At 28.8% G+C, this 24665-nt stretch overlaps 2 protein-coding genes across 2 annotated transcripts; one reads left to right on the top strand and one right to left on the bottom strand.

Annotated features, from left to right (window-relative positions):
- Window positions 1-11719: 11719 nt before the first annotated feature.
- On the bottom strand, window positions 11720-14318 carry LOC113850404 (probable pectate lyase P59). Its single transcript, XM_027480945.1, has 4 exons — window positions 14125-14318; window positions 12771-13446; window positions 12071-12313; window positions 11720-11935 (listed from the first exon to the last, which is right to left on the bottom strand). The coding sequence occupies exons 1-4, from the start codon at window positions 14316-14318 to the stop codon at window positions 11720-11722; spliced, it is 1329 nt and encodes a 442-aa protein (XP_027336746.1).
- A 6593-nt stretch (window positions 14319-20911) lies between these two features.
- On the top strand, window positions 20912-22845 carry LOC113851632. Its single transcript, XM_027482175.1, has 2 exons — window positions 20912-21047; window positions 22364-22845. The coding sequence occupies exons 1-2, from the start codon at window positions 20912-20914 to the stop codon at window positions 22843-22845; spliced, it is 618 nt and encodes a 205-aa protein (XP_027337976.1).
- The last annotated feature ends 1820 nt before the right edge of the window (window positions 22846-24665 follow it).

The raw sequence follows: 24665 nt of genomic DNA, 5'->3' as shown, positions 1-24665 counted from the left end.
TACATCACACAAGACTTCATCTTTATACTTGCCAATAGAAAAAGTAATTAAAACTTGCCTATTAACAACCAACTCCCCTTCATCACTCAACCATTGTAGCTTATAAGGCTTGGGGTGAGGAGTAGTAGTAAGATTCAATTTCTCAATAAGTCGAATACTAGCCACATTGGTACAACTACCACCATCAACAATAAGAGAACAAACCTTTCCAAGTACCAAACATCTTGAATGAAAAATATTTTCTCGTTGTGTGGTATCATCCTCCTTAGCTAAACTACCCAAGAGACGTCTTACCATAAGCAAATCTCCCTCGTGGCATAAAGCTTCAAACTCACTATCCTCTTCACTTGAAGCGTGTGATGATTGAGATGAACTATCACTTGAGATCTCATCATTCTCTCTCAAAATCATGGTTTTCTTGTTTGGACATTTGATGAGAATCAAGGAAGGCTCATTGAAGACAAAGACTTAAGACATTGGAAGAGCTTCAAGGACCAATAACAAGATTTTATCCTAAATAAAAACTCAAAATAAGTAATGACTAATATTAAAATAAATAAACTAAACATAATAATTAAATCCTAATAAAACTCGTTATAGTTCAAATCCTCTAAGCATATGTAATTGATTATCTTGGACTTTTCTAACTCTAAATTGAGCTCCCTTTCAAATAAGACAGCAACAATCTTTTCTAAGTTTTCATTTATTCTTTTTGCCCTTGCCCTTGTCATTGGTCCTTGAAGCTCTTCCAATGTCTTCAAGTCTTTGTCTTCAATGGGCCTTCCTTGATTCTCATCAACATTGGGATGCAATATGACCCTTTCCAAGACATTTGAAGCATTTGATTGCTCTATGCTGAGAAGTAGGAGAAGTAGAAGTATTAGTAGAATTAAAAGAAGTTTTAGAGGAAGGTTTACAACTTTGCACAATTGTATCCTTAATTGATATTTCCTCCTTCTTTACTTCTTCCTTCCACCCTTTTGAGTTGTAAGAAGAGACATTCTTCCTCAAAGTACCCTTTCTCTTTAGTTGTGCTTCTACTTTAATAGCTTGGTGAACCAAATCTTCAAGTTCCACATAGGGATGAAGTTCCACTATGTCACGGATGTCATGGTTCAACCCATTTAAGAAACGAGCCATTGTTGCTTCTCTTTCTTCAAATACATTAGCTCGTATCATGACAACTTCCATTTCTTTATAATAGTCATCAACACTTTTGCCACCTTGCCTCAAACCTTGAAGCTTTGTATGAAGCTCTCTATTGTAGTATGTAGGAACAAATCTCCTACGCATTAGGTTCTTCATTTCAGTCCATGTATCTACAGGCTCCTCATCATATCTCCTTCGGTCCCTTTGAATTTGATCCCACCACACCAACTCGTAGTCGTAAAACTCTAGGGAGGCCACCTTTACTTTCTTTTCTTCACTATAATCATGGCATGAGAATACTTGCTCTATCTTCAATTCCCACTCTAAGTATGCTTCAACATCATTCCTTCCATGAAAACTGGGAATTTTTATTTTAACTCCACCAATTCTCTCATTTTCTCTTATTCTTACATCTTCTCTTCTTCTTCTTTGATTCTTCCTCTCTCTATTATCTCTCCACCTATCATACCTCCTTTCTTCATCATCTCTCCTATTTCTTCTTCTTTCTCTTGAAGAATTACTAGAGTCTCTATGGGCATGTGGAGAACGATCACGTGACCGCCTTCTTGGATTATTTGCCAACGTCTCTTGAACATTCCTTATTGCTTCATTTTGCCTTTCAAACATGTTTTCAAATCTTTGAGCAAGTCTTTCAATTTGCGAGGCAGGAGTGCTCTCTCTACTTGATCCTCCTTCTTGAGACATTCTACAAAACAATAAAAGTTAATGCAAAAAGAAAAGGTTCTCTCCACTCACTAAGTATTTTCACTCAGTAGATATTCACTCGTGTTTCACTCTAAATTAGCTTTTGTGTAAGGATTTCTCTCTTGCCTTTTTCCCCTCAAATACTCTTAAGAGTTCTTAAGGAAGTCAACATCCAATCCACATAATTAACCAAAACCAAGAGACAATCAATCAACGAGACTCAAGTGAAGCCAACAAAAGAAAACTCTAAGACAAAACTAAGGAAGCCAACAAGACAATAGAAAAAAAAAAACTAAATAAGAAATAAGCACACTCAAAAATAGATTGCAAATAAGACAAAATTGAAGAATTTAAAGAGGATTATATAACGTTAAACAACTACTATTTTTTTTTTTTGTATGGAATCAAGCAAAATAAGTGAAAGATTGGAAGAAATATATCAAAAACACACTTTTGTATGTTGCAATTTTTTTTTTTGTAGTATATTTTTTTTCTTTTTTTTTTTTCAATGAGCAACGTGCGATGAATAGTACTTTTCAATCCAATTCTAACCAAAGCTCTTGATACCAATTGATGACATACACCCAGTCCACCGGTTAGCATGATATTATCCGCTTTGAGGGTTAACCCTCAAAGCGGATAATATCATGCTAACCGGTGGACTGGGTGTATGTTATCAATTGGTATCAGAGCCTGGGCCGGAGCCGATGGACCTTATCGGCGTATCCGTGGCGGCTTAAGTGCCTTATCGGTGCGTCCGTGGCGGACTCTCTTGAAGAGGGAGGGGATGATGAGTCCCACATCGGTTGGGGGGAGTGACTTATCAGTCTTTAAATAGCTGTGGCGTCCTTCCTTCTAGCATGAGACCTTTTCCTAGTGTGTCATATCTGAGAGAAACAAAATCGTGAGGGTTAACCCCCAAAGCGGACAATATCATGCTAACCGGTGGACTGGGTGTATGTTATCACCAGGTTTCCTAAAAGGTTTTCTATAGTATTTTCTCTTATAAGGTTTTTTTTTTCTACTTCCTTCTTGGAATAGTATTTTTTCTTTTAGGGTATAATTATGTCTATATATTACGTATATTTATGGGTATTTTGTATGTTGGCTGAAAAATAATCATTATTACAAATTTATTTGTGCAATGCATGGGTATAATTATGTTAATTTTCCAAATTTTGTTTATTTCTTAATTTTATGGATTCAATTTTGACTAGACATTCTTTTCTATATTGTATTTGAAGTAGTGTAATTTACAAAATTTAATTTTATCTTAAAAACTTAAGTATATGTGTTTTTTATATGACTAGGTGCATATTATATCATCATTAAATATGTGTCTTTTTTACACAAGTCTTTTTGTATGTAAAATGGATGAGATATTAATTAAACTAATTTTTTAAAATATGGAATTTTATTATGGAGTCTGCAAATCAAAATGTGAATGTGGAAGATAAAGTTGTTTGTAAAATCCCAATCACTTTTTTGTTAAAATGCTAAGTAGCAAAGAAAGAGACTTTAAATGTGTGAAATTTTTTTCAAAAATTGGTAAAGATAAGGATGGTATGAAAAGGGTCGTGTGTAATTTTTGTGAAGTTGATTATGCAATGGGTAAAATTCCCAAGTCAAAAATAAATAAAAGGACTTCACATTCAAGTTGTTATATTTCTGTTTGTAAAAATATTTTAAACTCGAATCTAAATGTGGATGATATGTTATCTAACCCAAAGTCTAACTTTACACAAATTAATTAAAAGATCCACCTTGAGTTGCTTGCAAAAGCTATAATTCAGTATGATCTTCTCTTTAATTTTGTGGAATATAAGTATTAGGAAATGGATAAAGTATTTGAATCTAAGTGTTATGATGCATTCTAGGAACATTGTTTTGTTAGGTATTAAAAAGGTTTACACTACAGAGAGATAAGCGCAAGCAAATTTTGATGTATGGACAACTTATACCACTGAGAGATATATTTGTTTGACAACACACTTTGTGGATGATAAATGGAAATTAGTTAGTAAAATTCTTAATTTTTGTCGAATGAAACTTCCACACATTATATCTAAATTTGAAGTTATCTTATTTGATTACTTGGAATATTTAGGAATAGACAAAAAGTTTTTTTCTATCACTTTAGACAATACTTCTGCTAATGATAGTATGCAAGATACTTTGAAAGTTCATCTTCGTTACAAAATAGTTTATTGTGTGATGATGAATATTTTCATGTTTGTTGTTCTGCTCATATACTTAACTTGATTGTCCAAGAGGTTTTGAAAGTAGTTGGTGAAGCACTTTACAAAATTAGAGAGAATGTTAAGTATGTGAGAGAATCAGATAGAAGGATAATTAAATTTAAAAACTGAATGCAAGAATCTAGTATTGACATAAGTGTTGGTTTACAATTAGATGTCCTTACTAGGTAGAATTTAACATATTTAATACTTGAAAGTGCAATCAAATACGAAAAAGCATTTGATATTCTTAGAGTGACTGACACAAATTATAAATATTGTCTATCAGAAGAAAAATAGAGAAGGGGAGAAAAGATGTATAAATTTCTAGAACCATTTTATGAGACAACTAATATGATATTAGGATCTTTTTACCCAATCTCCAATTTATATTTTTTGCAAGTGTGGAAGATTGAGTGTATGTTAGATGAAAACTTAGTTAATGATGATGAGGTGATAAAAGAAATGTCTATGAGGATGATTTTTTTTTTTTTGACAAACATTAGAAAAAATATAGCATGGTATTAGCTTTTAGAGCTATTCTTAATCAAGTTTTTTACAAGAATATTGTAAAAAATAAAAATAAAAATACTGAAATAGAATCATGCCCACTTTATTTACCAATTTAAACCCAATCTGAGTGGAAGATTTGGCACCTAGAATTCGATTCCCAGAGAATCGAATTCTAAGCTGCTATTTTTTTTTAATTTTATTTTATGTTTTAATATAATAAAATAAATATTATTATTTAAATTATATTTATATATTATTCAAATAAACCTTTTTAAATATTTTATTAGTTATATATAATAACATAAGTTTTATTATTTGAATTATGTTTATATTTTTATATTATTTAAAAATGAATAAAAATAAAAATAATATTAATTTTAAATTTTTATTAAAATTTATTTGACATATTTAAGATAATAAATAATATTTTTGTTTCTCTTATTAATAATTAAATTTTTAAAAACTAATTAAAATAATTAATTAATAAGTAAATTATTTTAGATAATTTTGAAAAATTAATTAAAATATTTAAATAATAAGTATATTATTTTAGATAATAATGTTAATGGTTAGATTATTTATACTTAAAAAATAATAAATATATTTTTTTAAATTAAATAAATATATTAAATATTGTTCTATTTATTTATTTATTTAAATATGTAATTTTGACTTAATATTTTTAAATATTAGTATGATAAAATGATATTTTTAATGAAAAATTTATTTTAATTAAATTAGTTTTTTAAAAATGACATTATTTAATGTTATAATTTTTAATACCCTAAACCCTAAAAATTTTCTATTATAATTTTGAATAAATTTTATTTGAGAATAAAAAATATTTTTTTAAAAGTAAATAATATATTAAATTGTAAGTTAATTATATATAGTTGAGATAAATATTTTGAACAAAATGTTTTCATGTTATTAGGTAACATTGATGAAGACAAAGTTCATTAATAAAGATGATAACAAATTTATAACAACATTAATAATTAACTATCTCCGTAATGGTAGCCAGTTCCACAACGATAGCGACGTCTGTGACGTGGTGGGTTTTGTCATTGTGGTTGTTGCTCTAAGATTTTAGGATAAACTTGTGGAGAATTTGGATCATCATAAAGGTCTAGTTGTTGGAATGCATTTGATGAATTACCAGGTTCATTAGCAAAATATAATTAGTAAAGAGACTGCATATAAGTTTGTGCTGAAAATAGAGTTGTAAAATCAACTCCAAATAAGTTTGTAAAAAAAATTCTCCGATATTGTTGTAAACGAATGTCTTGTGTTAATTATGTTTGCTTCTGGCGTAATATTCAGAGGAATTGATACAGTCTCGTGGTACGACGGTATGGAAGTCGTACCGATTTCAAATGTGTTGGTAGTCCTTAGCTGTTGGTCGCTCCCCCTTGGACCTTGTAGTAGTGGTGGCACAGATAAGAAATAGATGGAATTGGCAATGTACCATTCCATGTATTCTTGTGTGTGATACAATGGGCCTTGCATTAGATGACCCGTTATTGTCAGCTCATGTTTGTTGTTCCATATCTCGATCCATTGAGCATGTCTTGTAACCCAATTTTCATCCTGTCTTCCTTTCATGTCAATTTTGTGGAGGTTATTCAAATTATTCGGTGGAGAAGGGATTTCTTGGAAGAGACGAAATTGTAATTTGACTCTATCAGTTTGGTGCCATTCAACAATTGCAAAACAAAGAATGGCGGTACATGAAGTCCATAGTTGGACATCTCTATATGCTTCCATGGGTATTGATGTTTGCAAGTCTTGATATGGCACCCATAAAAACTGCAAATATATTTAACTTTGTTACTTAAGATGATGTATAAAAGATAAGAAAATAAATATGAAGAGTTACCTGATTAGCTTGGATGTGATCAAACATTGATTTGTATCTTCCAGGCTTTATCTGGAAATTGAGTACACAACCGGCATACAAGGGCTTGCTTGATGAGGGGAATGTGTTATTCAAGAGGTTGTTTTGGACCTTCAAGCTATGCATTGATGGTTTTGCCTTCAGCGAACTAATTGTTCAAGTGGATGAAACATTTTTGAATGGCAAATACAAAGGGACTTTATTAGTGGCAGTTGCGCAAGACGACTGCAACAACATAATTCTCATTGCCTTTGCTGTGGTTGAAGGTGAAATCACCGATGCATGGTTCTTTTTTTAAAAAAAACTTAAGGAGGTACGTAACCCCGCAAGAGGGGTTGTGCCTCATTTCAGATCGTTACGAGACCATAAAAAGTGCATACTCCAGAAGTGAAAGTGGTTGGACAGAAAACAATTATGTCCATGTCTATTACATTAGACACATTGCACAAAACTTCATGCGACGATTCAAAAATGCTACACTGAAAAAAGATGTCGTCAATATGAGTAATTTTATTTTTTTTAGTACTCTATATTATCATTAATATTTTATACAATTGCTTAACTAGTTATATTAATTTAATTTGTAATCTTGTTTCCAGCATATGGGATGACTAAACCGAGATTCTTTTACTATTACAACATAGTAAAAGATAATAATCCTAAAGTTGCACAATGGTTGAACAACATCCCAAGGGAAAAATAGACATTGGCATAGGATAACAGACGACGTTGAGAACATATGACAACAAACCTAGCAGAATCAATCAATTAGGTCTTGAAGAAAACCAGAATCCTACCAATTTGTTCCATGGTTATGGCAACATACACCCGTTACAATAAGTTCTTCATTGACAGAAGCAAGGAAGTAGATGCAATGATTAATGCTAGACATATATACTCAGAGGTTGCAACTAAAGCAATTCAAGATGCACAGTCAAAGGCGAACACTCATAGAGTCATCACCTTTAACAGAACAAGCACTAGATTTTTAGTCGAAGAAATGCAACATCCGACAGAAATTTGACCCGTAGGAAGATTTACAGTACGGTTAGATAAAATGTGGTGTGATTGTGACAAGTTTCAAAAAGTTCACATCCCATGCTCGCATGTACTTGCTTCATGCTTACACACACACAACAACTTTGACATCTACATATCTCCTGTATATACCTTACAACAAGTTTCTAAGGTATATGAAGGTCAGTTTGGAGAACTGAGACACGAAGACTATTGGCCAACTTACACGGGCCCAACTTTGTCTCCAAATCCAGAATTAAAAAGAAATTCAAAAGGTCGACTCAAGTCCAGTAGAATAAGAACAGAGATGGACATTAGAGAATAACAAAGTCGGGCAAAAAATTGTTCTTATTGTCATACCCCTGGTCACACAAGGAAGACATGTCCAAACATCGCTTAAGTTTCTAGTTCCCGCCATTAATTTATGTTGTTGTTATTATTTTAAAATTTTCTTAATGTCATTTTAAATTTTATGAATGTCATTGCAACTTTTAAATATTTAGTATTTGTAATTTATGTTAAATATATAATTATATATATAATATATCCACATAATACTATTTAATTATGTTTATTAATATTAATAACATATTTTTTAAATAAATAATTATGTATAAATTTTAATAAAGATTAATATCTCAAAATAAATAAATAAACTAGTTATTATTTATAAATATATAAAATTAAATAAATTATTATTATAATTTTAATTTTTTTATAAATATAATATTAAATAACTAAAAATATAATTTTAGAATATAATATTAATATCATTTTCAAAAAATCAAAATTATATTAAATAATATAATAATAAAAACAAAAATATTATTTATTATCTTAAATATGTCAAATAAATTTTAATAAATATTTAAAATTAATATTATTTTTATTTTTATTTATTTTTAAATATAAAAAATATAAACATAATTCAAATAATAAAACTTATTTTATTATATATAACTAATAAAATATTTATAAATATTTATTTTAATAAAATATAAATATATAAATATAATTTAAATAATAATATTTATTTTATTATATTAAAACATATAATAAAAATAAAATTAAAAAAAAAAAAAGAAATAGCAACTCAGAATTCGGTTCCTAGGGAACCAAATTCTGGGTGCGAAAATCTTCCCTTGAAATTGAGTTTAGATTAGTAAAGAAAGTGAGCATGATTCTATTTGAATATTTTTTTTGTGTTATATTTTAAAAATTTGTAGAAATCATCTAATGTAGAGTAGAGGCTTCTAGGTTAATCATTTTACTTATAGACAAAATTATTTAGTCCATAAGGCCTTAATCTTATGGACTATTTAGTCCTGTGAGCTTTTGATTTCTTGAAGCTTTTGTTCTATAAGGTTTTTTTTACCATCACTCACATGGGTTAGTTAGGGCTGACAAGTTGAACTTTTTGATAGTTCTAAATAATTTATTGAATTTAAAAGGACTTAAAAGAGAAAAACAAAAAACAAATTAGCTCGCTCAATCTGCTAAGTACTTGGCCTCATCTATTAGATGTTTACGCTTTTGAAAATATATTTTTTCAGAACCTCACTACTCTATTAGCAAATGGATGTATTTGGAAAACAAAAAAAAATTGGTGCTTATCTATAAACTGAATGCGTCTAATTTATTAGGCTTATTTTGGTTTGGCACCTTTAATTACAAATCTAATATAAAATATTAGGAAGTGCTTTATAATATAATAAAATATTTTTAAATTTTGGTGTTTGAAGGGCAAGTATACCTGCCGAAAAGTAATAAATGGTTCTAAAATAAGTTCTCGAAATATCATCCCATAATAATTGATTTCCAATTACTAAGAATTTTTTAATTTAATTGTTTGAGCCTAAGAGATATGAAATTAAGTAAGAACTAGAATTTAGTTATAAAATTAATTATACATAAAAGCAAATAACACAACACACATGTTGGTTGAACATATAGGAGAGAAATCTAGGACGTATGGGTTTTTTCATTCAATTCTTTATGTTATTTTTTCGTTTAACTCTAAATTTAATTTCTTTGTGATTACCAATCATTCATACAAATACTATTAATACCTAATGATCATGCAATACTAATATTCTTTTCTCTAAATTAATATCCTCAATGATCATGCAAGACATCAATTAAAGAAAGTATAAAACACTTATGAACTTGTTAATTTAATAACGACTGAAAGAGAAAGATTGGTTTGGTCTACCTCCTTTGTCTCGTTTTATCCTATAGATCCATTAACTAATTGAGGTAAGATCTCCTAATGATATAATTAATTAAGATTATAATTATGTGCAATAAGATAAAAGCTAATCACAAATGGAAACCAAATATAGATTTAAACTTCAAAATTTTATAAATTCATGAACAATAGTTCTCATAGCTCTAGCTATGGACTTAGTTACTCATGCTAAATAGAAGAACTAAAACAATTGGTAAACAAAGTCATAGAGAAAAACAAACTAGAATGAGATGAGTTCTCGGTCTTCAAGTGTGATTGCTTGAAGCTCCAAGTCCTACCAAGATATGCCAAAAATCTCATGCAAGAGAAACGAGAGATGTATCAAAGAATAAAAGCCAAGATGTTCAACTTGGTGTCTGAAGTCTCTCTTTAATAGGGTTTTCAAACCCTAAAAGTTCTTTATTAATTGGGCTCGAAGCACTCATGTATTTGCTGACTGCTACGAAGTCCTAATTTTCTATCAGTTTGGGCCTAAAATGCACTCAAAATTTACTTGTGGCCTCTTTATACTAAACTACACTCATATGTTGTTGACTACTGCGAAGTCCTAATTTTCTATTAGTTTGGGTAAAAAACGGACCCAAAATCCACTTGTGGTCTCTTTATACTAAATTGCATAATTAATATAGAAATTAATGTAAAATTCAAATAAAATAAAGGACAAATATAAATATATGGACAGTAAAAGAGAGTCTAATTACAAACTTATCACTTGGATTTTGGTAAACTTAATGAACTTAATTAATTAGAGCCTTAACCAAATTGATAAATCCTCTCTATAAAGTGTTTCTAAGCAAAACAAAGAGGGCTAATAGTCAATTAGATGCGTCCCATCAAAATAGAGGAAGGTAATCAACTTTACATGATCAATTAGCTCATTTGTGTTTACTACCATTCGAGTTTTCAAAGCAAGATTATTTTCTTATTCATTTCAAATCATTATTGGTTGCATTTTATCCTATTAAAATAAGGTTTGTGATTATAATAAAATAGAAGAGAAGGAAGAAATATGGTCCTACATCAATCCTTAACCCTAGAGCTTATCTTCCATACTTTGTATTAGTTATAGTGCTTCAAGTTGTCAAATAAGCTCTTATGAAAGAGTTTTTTTGTGGTTTCCTTGTTTTTATTTTGTTAGAAGCACAAAAAAAAATTTAAAAACTCATAAGTAACAACTCATAAATATGGTCCTACTAGTTCTCTCGTCGTAACAACTCATAATTTGCAAAATCTCCAATCATAGGAGCACAAAAAGATTTTTATTGGGCATTCACACTAACTTCATGACTCATCAAAAAATCGTAGTAGGTTGAAACTTAAGGTTCAATGAAAAAGAGTGCAGAAAATGATATTCCAAAGAGTCTTTAACATTAGTTTTGACGAAGATAATTAGAAATTTAGTTTTTAGTGATTTTGATTTCAATATTTCTTCATTGAATAGGAGAAAGAAGAAAAAGAAAATAAACTAGTACTTCTTGAAAATGACGGATTTGATCTCACATTCTAAATGATCAACCTTTGGCTAAATGAAATAACAAATCAATTACTAGTTTGATCAAGGAAATAAGTTAACAAGTTAAAAAGAATTAGGAGAAGAGCTTAAATTTCAAAGATTTGAACCTTGATAATTAGCTTAATTGATTATATCAGCATATATGATAGTTAGCCTCGCAATTTATAAAGTGGAACTCTTTAGAAGAGGAATGGTCAATTTACTATGAATCAATAGGACTGTTAACGGCACACATGCCCTGCCAAAAACTGCTTGGTTTTACTTTCTATGCACATCTAAGTTCTATTCTGTACGCCTCCAATCCCTCAAGTTATAATCCAAGGGAAAAGGGCAGAAAAGAGAAATTTAAAAACCACAGAAGCATTTGCTTCGGGTCTGATACATACTTGACTTATTTTACAACCTCTTTCTATTTTAATGTGCATAGCTCTGTGCTTGGTTTAACATGGCTTCTTTACTTCACATTTTAGAGAACCTGCAAAGCGAGTGAGACTGGATACAAATTTAGCAGGCTTTGCTTGGATGCCTATCTTGGGAAGGTTTGCAACCTTTTTCCCAGACTGAATAAAGAAGGCTCCATTCATCATTAAATCACCCTCTGATCTCCAATTCCATGTCTTCCACACACTTTCAGGTGCACGGTCCCTTTTTGTCACCTACATAATACATAAGAATATGCAAGGTTTATTAGCTTTTCTTCATTTCCAATTTGAACCAGAAGCGTACAAGAACCTATTTTCTAGACATTGATAGGCTAATTAAATGAAGCAATTTTTTTTTTCACTGCATACTTCTTTTGCTGCTGGGTTTTGAGGTGCAACAAATCGGTTTCCCTGGCTTATGATAGTGGGTTGTTGGCTACCACCAATGGCATACATGAGCCAATGAGTGTAGTCATTATTAACAATATGAAAGAAGCCCCATCTGCACCTTGGCATCCTCTGAACCAACCCTTTCCCAAAATGGTTGAAAGCTAGAGTCACTTGCATAACTTTATCACCCGAGAAGCCATCATTGGCACCAAATAACATAACCTGGATGGCAAAATCAATGATTAGTGTTAATAATACCACAACATGAAACACATAAGATAAGGGGGTAAGCAAAAATTTAAGAATAATTGGAAGTGACGTTGTAATAATGCAACAAATAAAATTAACACAATAAAAATTTTAAATCATAAAACAGAATTCATATTATTAAAACTGAGTCTGCGTCATTATAAATTTAATATAATACAAATTTTTAATTATTATAACATTTTAATTTATATTTGTATAAAAACATTTTAAAGGTAAGAAAATTATAAAATTTAATTAAAACTATATGTCTACCACAGATAGATATTAGACATGATATAATGACATCATAGTAATTAGAAGTATCCATCCATCATATACACAAATTTTTAAAATTGATTTTAAGTTATTAAAAGTTATAATTTTTGTATGGACATTAATAAAACCCATTAAGATATGTGTATAGAGGTGAGAAGTAGAAAGTAGAAACGATTACATCGTTGTGATTGGTAAAATGGCTATTGGAGATGGTAATAGCTGTTGATCCCATGATGACGTCAATTAGGCCATCATCACAATGCGTCATAGAAAGATGATCTAACCAAACATGTGTGGCTCCAAACAAGGAAATCCCATCACCGTCACTCACGGTGCGTAATCCAAAGTGTTTCACGGAGTCTCTAATGAGGCCACCACCACCTTTCTTAATGTCATGGATGTGTAACCCATGAATTATAATATTTTTCACAAATTGCAATGTGATTTGGGCACCATTGCTAATGTGAACATTGGCACCACGTGCATCTATGGTCTTGTTATCCGTCAATAGAAGTTCCCCGTTGAGTTTAATGTTCATGCTTCGTGCAAAAATGATCCACAATGGCTCTTCTTGAATCGCAGCATGTCTTAAGGTCCCACGTTTTGGGTTCACGAGGTCATTGTCAGATGGGTCCGTAACCACATAGAATTTGCCATCTTTGCCTCCGGTTGTGCCGTGGCCAAACCCAATGGCGCAACTTGCTAGCTTCTTGCGATTGTTTGCCCAATTTGGATCGCATCTCCAGCATCCGTCAATGGGGTTTGTGACCTTGCATGGACCATTGTATTTCGCTAAGCCCCTTCTTGTGTTGTTGGTGCCTTTCAGAGCACTATTCAGTCACAATTAAATATGACAAAAATGAGTACCGTTATTTCAACATTTTTCTTTTCACAATAATTTCTACTTCAAGGAACGAGATTAGAAGAGAAGTGCCAGAAAGATCAGATTATCAGAGAAATATAATAGAGAAAAACTTTAATTTTGTGTACATTGTTTTAATTATACCTGCAATTGCAGTTATATTATGCTCTTTAAAGTTGGGAGCAAACAATTAATTATATTACACTTGCGATGCAATTACTGAAAACTAAAAAAAAAAAGAATAAAACCTTAACATTGCAAGTGTGGAACACAAATTTAAAACATTGATGTAAAAAATGTTATTGAAACACTTATTCAACAAAATTTTATTTTTTCATATTTATTCCATCAATCAATTCCAAATCACATATCTCAATTCCTTTCTTGGCCTCAAACAAAATTATGACAATAGGAGAGAGAATGTTATTTTTCAATGATATGTCATTTTTCTATTGGACAAGAGGGAAGAGGTGATTAAATCTGTCCTCATCAATGAATATACAAAAGGAAAATTATTGGCTTTGCAGAACAATACAAAAGACAGACCAAGCTTGAATTCATGCACGAGGAAAAGAAAAACTATGTATTTGTAGATTAAAACTATATTTCTACAACCAATTAAGAAGGAATCAAACAAAGTACATACTTGCTGACGTGCATATTAAAATCAACCGTAACTTTCTCAGGGTTAGACTTGAAAGCATGTTGAGCGGTCTTCTTCGCTTCCTGAGATCGCTTATACCACACTTTGTCGAAGTGGCCTATGTTGGCCTTAAGGGTAGGGAATATGGCAAAATAAAATATATAAAAAAAGAGCAAACTGAACTTGTTAGCTTCCATTAATGTCGTTTCTTTCTCTTTGAAGATCTTTAATTGAGTGCCTATAAACTTACGTTTTTATTGTGTTTTTTCACCTATATATTTAGCTTGTTAGCATTTTAAGCACTCCCGTAGTTTGTGCTAAGCCAAATGTATATGGTACTGAGATTCTCTCGTTGCTATATCTTTGTTTGCATGAACATACCAATTGCCAAGCGAATCTGCGTTGATTTCGCTATCCGCTATATATTCGCTTGTGATTAATTTGAAGCCTCTTAGACAATACCGTAGGAATATTTAAAACTTCAAATCCTATAGAAAAAAAGGTATTATTATTGATGTGTTTCTTTCTCCAACTTTGGAATATTTTGGTGTGTTTGAAAGATATTATTATTGATGATTATGAGAAAAATGTTTTAAAAAAAATATTATTCATTCTTGTTTAATAAATGTACAAAATATAGTGTATAATCTTTAATTTTTTTACGAAGGAAATAACTTAATTCAGATAAGCAAAATTTTAGTGTTTTTGACTAAAAATTGTTATCTTATCGTTTAGTTCACTTTATTTTTAATAATTAATTATTTTAAATACAAAACTAACTTCTACATAATAGATTGTTTTAAAATCAATTTTCATCTAATATATTCGATCACAAAACTTATGTTATATAATCATTGTTATATTGAAAGATTATAGATAATGATTAATTGTTAAAATAGTGTATTTTTTTAACTAATCCAAACACACTCAGCACTTGTGAAAAGCACTTAATTATTTGTCTAGGAAATTAAATTTTACGTTATTTATGTATATGTACAGAATGTTGCTTAACATACTTATTATACTAGTAAATATGCATCGCACGGGTTTATTTATTTATTTATTAAATTATTTTATTTTAAAATAAAAAAAATTACAATTTAAATATAAAAAAATAATGATAATAATTTTTTCTTATATTAAATAATATCAAATATAATTGCATTAAAAAGGATTATAAAATATTTTTTTATATAGAATATTTTTTATATTCTATATATTTTTCATTCTCCTCATGAATAATATTTTTTTTATTGATGTTACTTTAAACAATACAATAATACAATTCAACATGATTAAATATAGATTTTGACAACTATAATTTATATCGACATAGAAAGTAACGTTTAAAAAATAATTTTACACTTTATTATGATTTCTCCATTTTTTTATCTCTTTCAACCACGTTTCATCTCTATGTTTTCCTTATCTTTTTGTCTTACATGACTATTGAAGAATAATAACTTAGAAAAAAAATTGCTAAAATTGCATGACCAATGGTGTTAGTAGTATTAGTATGAGTGGTTGGCAATCATAGAAAAATTAAAATTAGAATTAAAAAAAATAAACATAAAGAAGTGTAAAGATAAATCACAAGGCCTAATTTCATTACAGAATAGTTTCATATTAAAAGTTGTGATGTTTTCTTTTCATTTAATTATTCTTCTTGGTTTACATTTTTATAAATTTCTCTTACATACTATTTAGGTTTAAATAATTAAATCATAATAGTTTTAATAATTGAAAATAATCTTTATAGAACAATATTCTAAAAATTCAATTTGAGAATCATTTTTATTACTTTTTAACATATACACTTACCTATGAACATTAAAACATTATTTTTACAAGAATTTTTCAAATGTTCAAAGTGTACAATCTAAAAAATATAATAAGAAATCATATTATTATCATTGCCTAGTTCCTTCATAATAACTATAACATAAAATTATAATATTAAAGGATTATTTTTTAATCATACCAAATTTATCTTTATTATTTGACATTGAAATATTTTTTATAGTCTATATTTTTTTTCCTTTAATATACTTTAAACTAACGAGCAATACTCTTTCCTATTAAAAACATATATAATTTCTTTAAAAATAAAAAAATAATTAAAAATTTAAAAATAAACCAATTAGACGTTAATTAGTATATCATAACATTTAAAAGACAATATAACTAGGATTTGTTAAAATAATAAAATTTAATAAAAAAAATAAAAATATTAATACCTTTTCATCAATAAGTATCATATCACTATTAATTAACTATGTTTTAATATATATTTAAAATGTCTTACAACTATTTCTTAAGGATTTGATAAGTGTCCAAACTTTTGATGTAATATAAATGGTTATTATATCCATAAGAAATGGGAACATTTAAACAATTTCAACTACCCAATTTAAAATTAAAAAATTCCTAAATATTCACAATTGTACAATTAAATGAAATTTGGGTTTTTTGATATATGAGCTCATTGAAATTAAAAGGCAAGATAATAAAATGTAAAATTAAAGTACTAGGATAAAAATGGGAATTAAACTTCATCTATCATCCTCTTCCTATTTTGGTTTTAACACACATCACACAAATACCAAAGTTTTATGATGCACTTTCGTTATATTTGTAACACCCTCATTTTATTATTTATTATTATTGCAATTTATTTTAGTTATTTGTGCATGTTATTTGAAATTAACAATGTTTAATTGATGTGAACTGCATGATATCTCATTGTAGTTAGAATTTTTATCCCTGTAGTTGTTTGTGCATGATATTTCGTTATATTCGCTGGAAGTGGATAAGAATAACTCAACAACATTCTCGTTGTAGTTAGAATTTTTCGTTGTAGCGAGAATCTCTCATTGTAGCTAGAATGACAGACAATAAATGTAAAATTATGTCTAGGTTTTTCGTTATAGCGAGAAAGTCACGAGTTTGAGAGATATTTATAAAACTTTCTTCTTAAAAACTTCATTTTTAATCAAACCATCTTTCCTTCTCCATTATCTTCGTTCTCTCCTTCTCCCTTCCCAATTTAATTAGTAGTGATATGATTTAAATTTGTAAATTATATAGAATATAATAATTAATTTCAATAAAGTTTTATTAAATATAATTTTATAGTCAATTTATTATTTCTATTTTTAATATGAGCTCATGTTTATTATTTTATATATATATTGCGTTGTTCACGTCACAAAATATTATATATGAGTAATATTTTAAATTTTAATAATTATAAATATATAATAATAATAATAATAATAATAATAATAATAATAATAATAAGTAAATTTTAGAATTAAATACATAATAGATACAATAGTAATAGTTTACGAGCAGGGTATCTCAGCAATTAATCAAAAGTAGTAAGACAAGACACAAAAGTATAGATAACATGCATTTCTTATTAATCAAAAGCAGAAGTCGTCAATTGCATTTTCTTTTTCAAATAAAAAAGGAAAAGGGTTGATGTAATTGCCTTATTTTAAGATCGGAATATGCAACAAATCATAACAATGATTTACTGTTTTTATAACTTGTCAATGAAAGATCCACTTGCTAGTAGAAGTCAAACTAGAATATTTGAGATTCGGATCCTCTCATGTTGTGGCTGGAACATGACCCTCATGTTCAAATTCACTTAAGCGAATTTTAAATGGCTTAAGTAAATTTAAAATAGTTTAAGTGAATTTAAAATGGCTTAAGCGAATTATGCAAAAAAAAAAAATATGTAGAAACTAATAGCATATTATCGAAGGATAAAATTTTACAAAATTTATTATCAAAATTAATTTTACTCATCTAGAAACATTTAATTGTAACAGCAAAACATGAATAAAAACTTCATTTTATTCCATTCCATTAATGGTACACAATTATTCACAATGAAATTTATCAAAAAAAATTCATCAATACATAGACAAGTAAAAAATAAAAAAAGTTGAGGCATTCTATTCTATTCCATTCATATCAAATATCATCTGGGAATAAATGAGAGAGGAATAGAATGTCTCAACTTCTTCGTTATTTTCATTCTCTCTCATTTATTCTCGGATGATATTTGATATGAATGAAATGAAATAAAATGCCTCGGCTTCTTTTATTTTTGACTTGTCTATGTATTAATGAATTTTTTTTTTTTGTAAATTTCATTGTGAATAATTGTGTACCATTAATGAAATGAAATAAAATGAAACTTTTATTCATGTTTTGCTGTTACAGTTAAATGTTTCTGGATGAGTAGAATTAACTTTGATAATAAATTTTGTATAAATTTTATCCTTTAATAACATATTGTTAGTTTCTACATAATTTATCTTTTTTTTACATAATTCGCTTAAACCATTTTGAATTCGCTTAAGCTATTTTGAATTCGTTAAGCCATTCAAAATTCGCTTAAGCGAATTTGAATATGAGAGTCATGTTCCCGCCACAACATGAGAGGATCTGAATCCCACCTTGCTTCGCATTAGGGTTTAGGGTTTATTAAAATAATAGTTTTAATAGCTTTTCTGCATATCCTTCATCACATACCAAATTCTCCATCCCGCGTATTGATTTACCTTTACAACATCCATGCGAGCCATACATTCATACACGTAATATTTTACATTAATTTATATATAATAAACCCTGTCTCCGGCATTGATGTTTGCTGTATTTTGTTCCTGTCATTCATAATTCTCCATTTTTTATTTGTTTGTGTGTATAAATTATAATTATTATTATTATTATTTGCATTGGAATTAGATCGTTTTTGGTTTTGTTTTCCGTGCGGAGCATTGGAATTACATCTTATGTTTAAAAAATAATTTAATCATGAAAACTGAAGATGAAAGTAATTATAATTCTTATGATGGTGGTAATAAGATTTAAATCTGTTTAAGAATTTTAGAATTATGTGTCACTTACTTTTTTCTATTAGGATTGGATTATATATGACTTGAATTCTTTCCAGAGTTTTTTCTATTTATATATGTGATGACGATAGCTCATAGAAGGTTATGGTGTGATCGGAGGGGAACCAATAATTGTTAAGCGTTCCTCCTAAGTCTTGAGTTTCTCTCCATCCACTGCTTCCAATACAGATTGGTAGTGGCTGTAACAGTACTCCTTTAAAACGTGAGAGCATTAGTTACTTATATATTAGTATTGTCTAAACGGTGTAAGTAGCTTTTTTAATGGTATTGTATTTTTTTTTATTTGATTTAATCTAGATTCGATCTAGGTCACGCACATAAAATTTATTATTAATATTTTTTTTTATATATAAAAACTTAAATTGAGACTTTATTTAAGTAATATCAAATTGTTTGTCACTTAGAAGTTAGTCTATTAATTTCTTTATTTCTTTATTTCATTATTATGACATATTTTGAGTATTTACACTTCAAATAAGAACAGTAAATAAGAAGGAAGATAAATTATAAATATATAAGAGATGTGATGAAAAAAATTTGAAAAGTAGACAAAAAGACAAAAGAACTGTAACTCCAAAACTTAAGTTGAACTTGAAAATACAAATTGTTTACTGGATATAAATGGAGTGTAACCCTAAAAGAGTGTAAGTCACACCATATTTCTCTTGTTAAAATCACTGGATGGCACAAATGGTGGTTGCTTCCACATTCCAAATTTACCAACTGTTATTAGAGAAGATATTTGATAAATCAAATATTTAGATTCACGTATTCGTTAGTTTCTTTTATTATTATTATTTTATCATCATACAAAACAAAAGAGCTTTGTTTGAAGAGTACCAGAAGTACTCTAATAAGAGAACAACATTACTTGTCAAAATTGTTATACTTAGCACACAAAAATTTGGGTCTTGATTAATAATGCGAACATTAGGACACATTCTGGTAGGTATAGAAACGATTCTTTATTTAAACAACTATTACTTAAATAAGAAACGATTCTTTATTTAAAATGACAGTCACATCGTTTTAGAGATAAATTTAAATAATTTGCAGTTGTTTATGTGAAAAAAATTATTTAAGCATCTCCAATTGAAGATGCCTAAGGAAGGAATGATGTGCTTTTAGTGTCGTGTTGAGTATGTTTTGTAAAATTTCATCACTGTTATTTTGTTTAGTGTCGTGTTTTATGTTTTATATTCACTTTACATCACCCACTTCATCTTTTTTAATTTTATGAGAAAAAGAAGGAAGAAAAAAAAGTACGAGAGGTGTTTATATATATATATATATATATATATATAAACAATTGTGTAAATACATAAAGAAATATAAAACAGTCATGTGAGATTTCACCAAAAAGAAAGTCACATAAGATTTAATAATGTTTACTTATGTTTAAATTTAATATTGCATAATTATCCTTGCAAAAGGTTTAGCTTAAACGAAAACATCCACTCTTAGAGGGTATTTTATTTACAAATTAAATCAAATTTTACGCAGGCAACCCTTTGGTTAAGAATAACCCAATATTCAGCAAAGTGCAACCAAAGAGTTCGAGGGCCTAGAAATAAGCAAAGCAAGGAATTACTTTTCCATATGTTAGAAAACTACCTACTTCGTTTGGTCCCTCCACCATCCAAACTTACACGGTCTTGTTGTACAAGTATGGAATAAGAATGTTGAAGCATGGAAAGCAAACCATCCAAATTCATCATATAAGGGAATATGGAAATCAGAGCTTGCAATTGTATATATAATAGCTCATAAATAAGGCTAATCCATATATACGAACAAACTTGTTTGGACTTTGGAGATATATATTATTTGTTACTTGCTAATTCAATTCATTTTCAATGGCCACTAGTAAAAGATGGGTTGGAACAAAACCGTTAACAAGTTTATCACCAGCACCAATGGTTGAACATATGGTACCTAATTCTGGATGGATTGAGGACACCGTAAGGCACTGTCTTCTTATAGATCTTCCAGGTATTGCATCAAACACCTTATGGTTTTAAATAGTCGTTATGATCAAGGTTATAGCTAATACTGATTACAGAAATTGCATGCACTCTGTCGTTTAGGAAAGAAAATGAGAGACAAAAAAATTGAAACATGGAAAAAATTGGAGGAAAGAAAATTTTGGATTATAGATTTAAAAGTTAGTTTATTTTCTTTTCAACTAAATAAAAAAAATATACATTATCGTTCATTTTGTTTTCTCTATTTCCTTTCCTCTCGTCCAAATAAACATAAAGTTACATTTAAGATTATGATAGCATTTGGTTTAAAGAAATGAAGGACAGAAACACTAATGTTTATATCTATGTATTGTGTTTGGAAGCAAGAATAGAATATTATGGTATTGCGTCTTGTATTATGTTTAAATGTAAGAGACAATACAAAAAATGAGAGTTAAGAATAGGGTATGTAATTTTGTATGATTATCAAGAGTATTTTGATTTTCAAATGTATAACTTCGTGTCCTAGGACACTAGTGTCTCTTCTTCTAGGAGGTACACTAATGTCTTTCGAATTTGTGTCCTTCGTGTCTTTTCATGTCTCTATCTCTTTAATAAATTTGTGTCCTTCGTGTCTCTTCTTCTAAAAGGTACACTAGCCAAACATTATTTGGGTTAATTTTTTTTTTCATGTCTTTCACCTCTTAATTTCTTCCATAAAGGAGCCGAATGAAACAAAAGTTTCACATTTGGCTTTGAATTAGAGATGTTAAATCATAATGATGAATCAACGTGCCTTCCAAGCTAACAATGCAAGTTCGTGCCTTCATGTCTCTGTCCAAGTATCTCTGTTTCTGAACCAATCGCTACTAAAGGAAAAGTTTACATAATTTTAAACATGAATCTAAATACGTTAATAGTCTTGTATATATATCAAAAAGAGTAATAATATCCACAATTATGGTTATGCACTACAATTTAAAAATAATTAAATTATTTTTAACTTTTAATATTGAATTTAAGTATTTGAAAGTAATAATTTCTAAAATTATAGGTTTAAATTCAATTTAAAAATTGAAATTAGCAAAATTATATAAAATCATGCACCTGAACAACTTGTGAACACTAAAATGAAAAGAAAAAAAAATGTGAATACCAAAAAAGCATTTCTTTTTTGTTTAGTTATCCTTTATCGTCTAATTGAAGCAATTTATGAATGCTCCATTTATATACCTAGCTCAGAACTATGTCCCAAAGACTTGTTATACATATTATTCTAACAAAAAATTGAAAGAGGCAAGAAAACAAGAATAACTGATGGAGCTCTTTGTCATCTTACTTAAGAGTTCAAGAAGGAAGACGTGAAGCTTCAGGTTGATGGCTCCGCTGGCCGTATAAAGGTACGAGGAGAAAGGCAATTAAATGAACAAAAGCGTGTTCAGTTCGAGGAAACCTTTGCAGTGCCAACAGATTCAGATGTGGACAAGATAACCGGAAAGTTTGATAACCAAATCCTTTACGTGGATGTCCCAAAGCGAATTTCACAAGGAAATCACATAGAGAAAGCTTCAAATGGGAATGCTGATAATGAGATGAGGCCTCGTGGTCAACACGACAGGGATAGAGAGAATGGAGGAACAGAAAATGAAAATGCACAGTACATAGGGCGTTTATGCAATGAATTAACAAGGAACTGGGACCAAGAATATTATTCTGACGCGTCAAACACTGCAATGGACATTTTGAGGAGAAACAGGGGAGTTGTTATGACGGCTGCTTTAGCATTTTCCTTAGGAATTTATATGTCTCAAATGTTCCATATATGAGTAAGTCCTTTCACATGCTTCCATCACTGTAATATATACCCTGCCTTTAGGTCTCCGCCTATGTATATACAATACAAGTAATAATGTGTGAACGTCCATGTTCATATTGTATATAATAATCTGTACTTTATATATCCATTTTTATTTCCAATAATCTCCCAGGATTATTTTATTTTATTAATTCGTAAAATATTTATATAAAATATCATTTAGTTTGGCGTCAGAAAATGGGTAATTAATTTATGCCATTAAAAATACGTAAACACTAATTGTTAATACTAAATTAAGTTTAAATATATTTTTATTCTGTAATTTTATAGTTGTTATGATTTTTTTCCTCGTTAGGAATTCAAAGCATATGATTTTTATAATTTAATGGACTAAAAGTATATTTAATCTTCTACTAGAATTTTATTTATTACCTGCAGGATTTTCTACAAAAAACTGAAAAAAAAAATCAGCACGAAAACACATTTCCGATAGATTTTCTAAGGAATTCGTGTTGAAGGAAAAAGCTTCATGAATAACTTTTGCTGCAAAAATTTTAATTCGTAGGAAATTATTTTTGCAATTTATTTTGCAACAAAATACTTGTTCTTTTGGCAGCAAATTTTTTTAATTAAAACTTCCCTACGAATTTTGATGGGGAAAATCTGCAGGTAATGTTCTTATGGAAAATAGGCAAGAAAATAAAATAAAATAAAACCATACGTAAATCTCTAGTTAGCCTGTTTGCAGATGTTTCGCAGGAAAAAAAATGTAAGTAAATTTACAACTAAATACTTTGTGCAAATACTTTTACAAATTGATTTCCAAAAAATTTATTTATTTAAGTAAATTTTATAAATAAATATTTATTTAATAAATTTATATTATATAGGTAAAATTAGTTTTTTCATCCCTTAACTTAAGAGTAAAATTCGTTCTAGTTCTTTAACTTTTTTTTGGTTCAATGTCATCTTTGAAGTTTTTTTTTCTTATGTTAATCCTTTTCGTTAGCTCTGTTACATAACTTAACATAGATGTCCTATGTGACACTGAAATGACCTTAACATCATTTATTAATCCTACATGGACTCTAAAAATAGAAGACTTGAATTGAAAGTCATTGTCACACGTGAAGATAGTAATTACTTGAAACACATTTAAGAGAGAGAAACCATGACTATGTTTTGGAGGGAATTTGAGATATTGAAAGCAAAAAATCTATTTATAAAGTAAAAAGTTTCATACTATAAACGGTTTGTTTGGCAAAAGTTTAGAAATTTGAAGTAAAATTAAATATATATCAAGGCTATAAGGTATGTTTTTATTTTTGAAATTTATTCTCTCCATATGTTGGGTATATAATTTTATTTGTGTTGTGTGGGGTTTATTGTGGAACTAGATGTTTGAAGAGAAATAATGCCACTGATGTCATGAATTTTGATATTTAATTGCATGATGTATGATTTTCCCATTATGTTGTTACTGAAACGTGATAGTCTATGACATATAGTTAAAACATAAATCTCAAAATGATTTGTGTGAGTATTTGTAGTTTGAAAGCATTTTTATTTGAAAATAGACACACTAAGGAGAATAATTTCACTGGTTTCATGTATTTTGGATCAGAAATGAATTTGTTATTTTCAATATGTTGGATGTTAAGCAAGATAATTTGTGAATAGAAAAGAGAAACTAAGACTTATTGTAACTCTCTAGAAGTGTTTGAATTTTGTTTGTATCTTTTTATTATATTAGACACTTAAAGAAAGAAAACTCTAGTGATTTCATAATTTTTAGACTTGTATTAATTTAGTTATGAATTTTACAAGTTA

The sequence above is a fragment of the Abrus precatorius genome, unplaced genomic scaffold (genome assembly GCF_003935025.1).
Source record: "Abrus precatorius isolate BTA unplaced genomic scaffold, Abrus_2018 Scaffold10, whole genome shotgun sequence".
Lineage (NCBI taxonomy): Eukaryota > Viridiplantae > Streptophyta > Magnoliopsida > Fabales > Fabaceae > Abrus > Abrus precatorius.
This window is presented reverse-complemented; position numbering and strand designations above follow the sequence as displayed.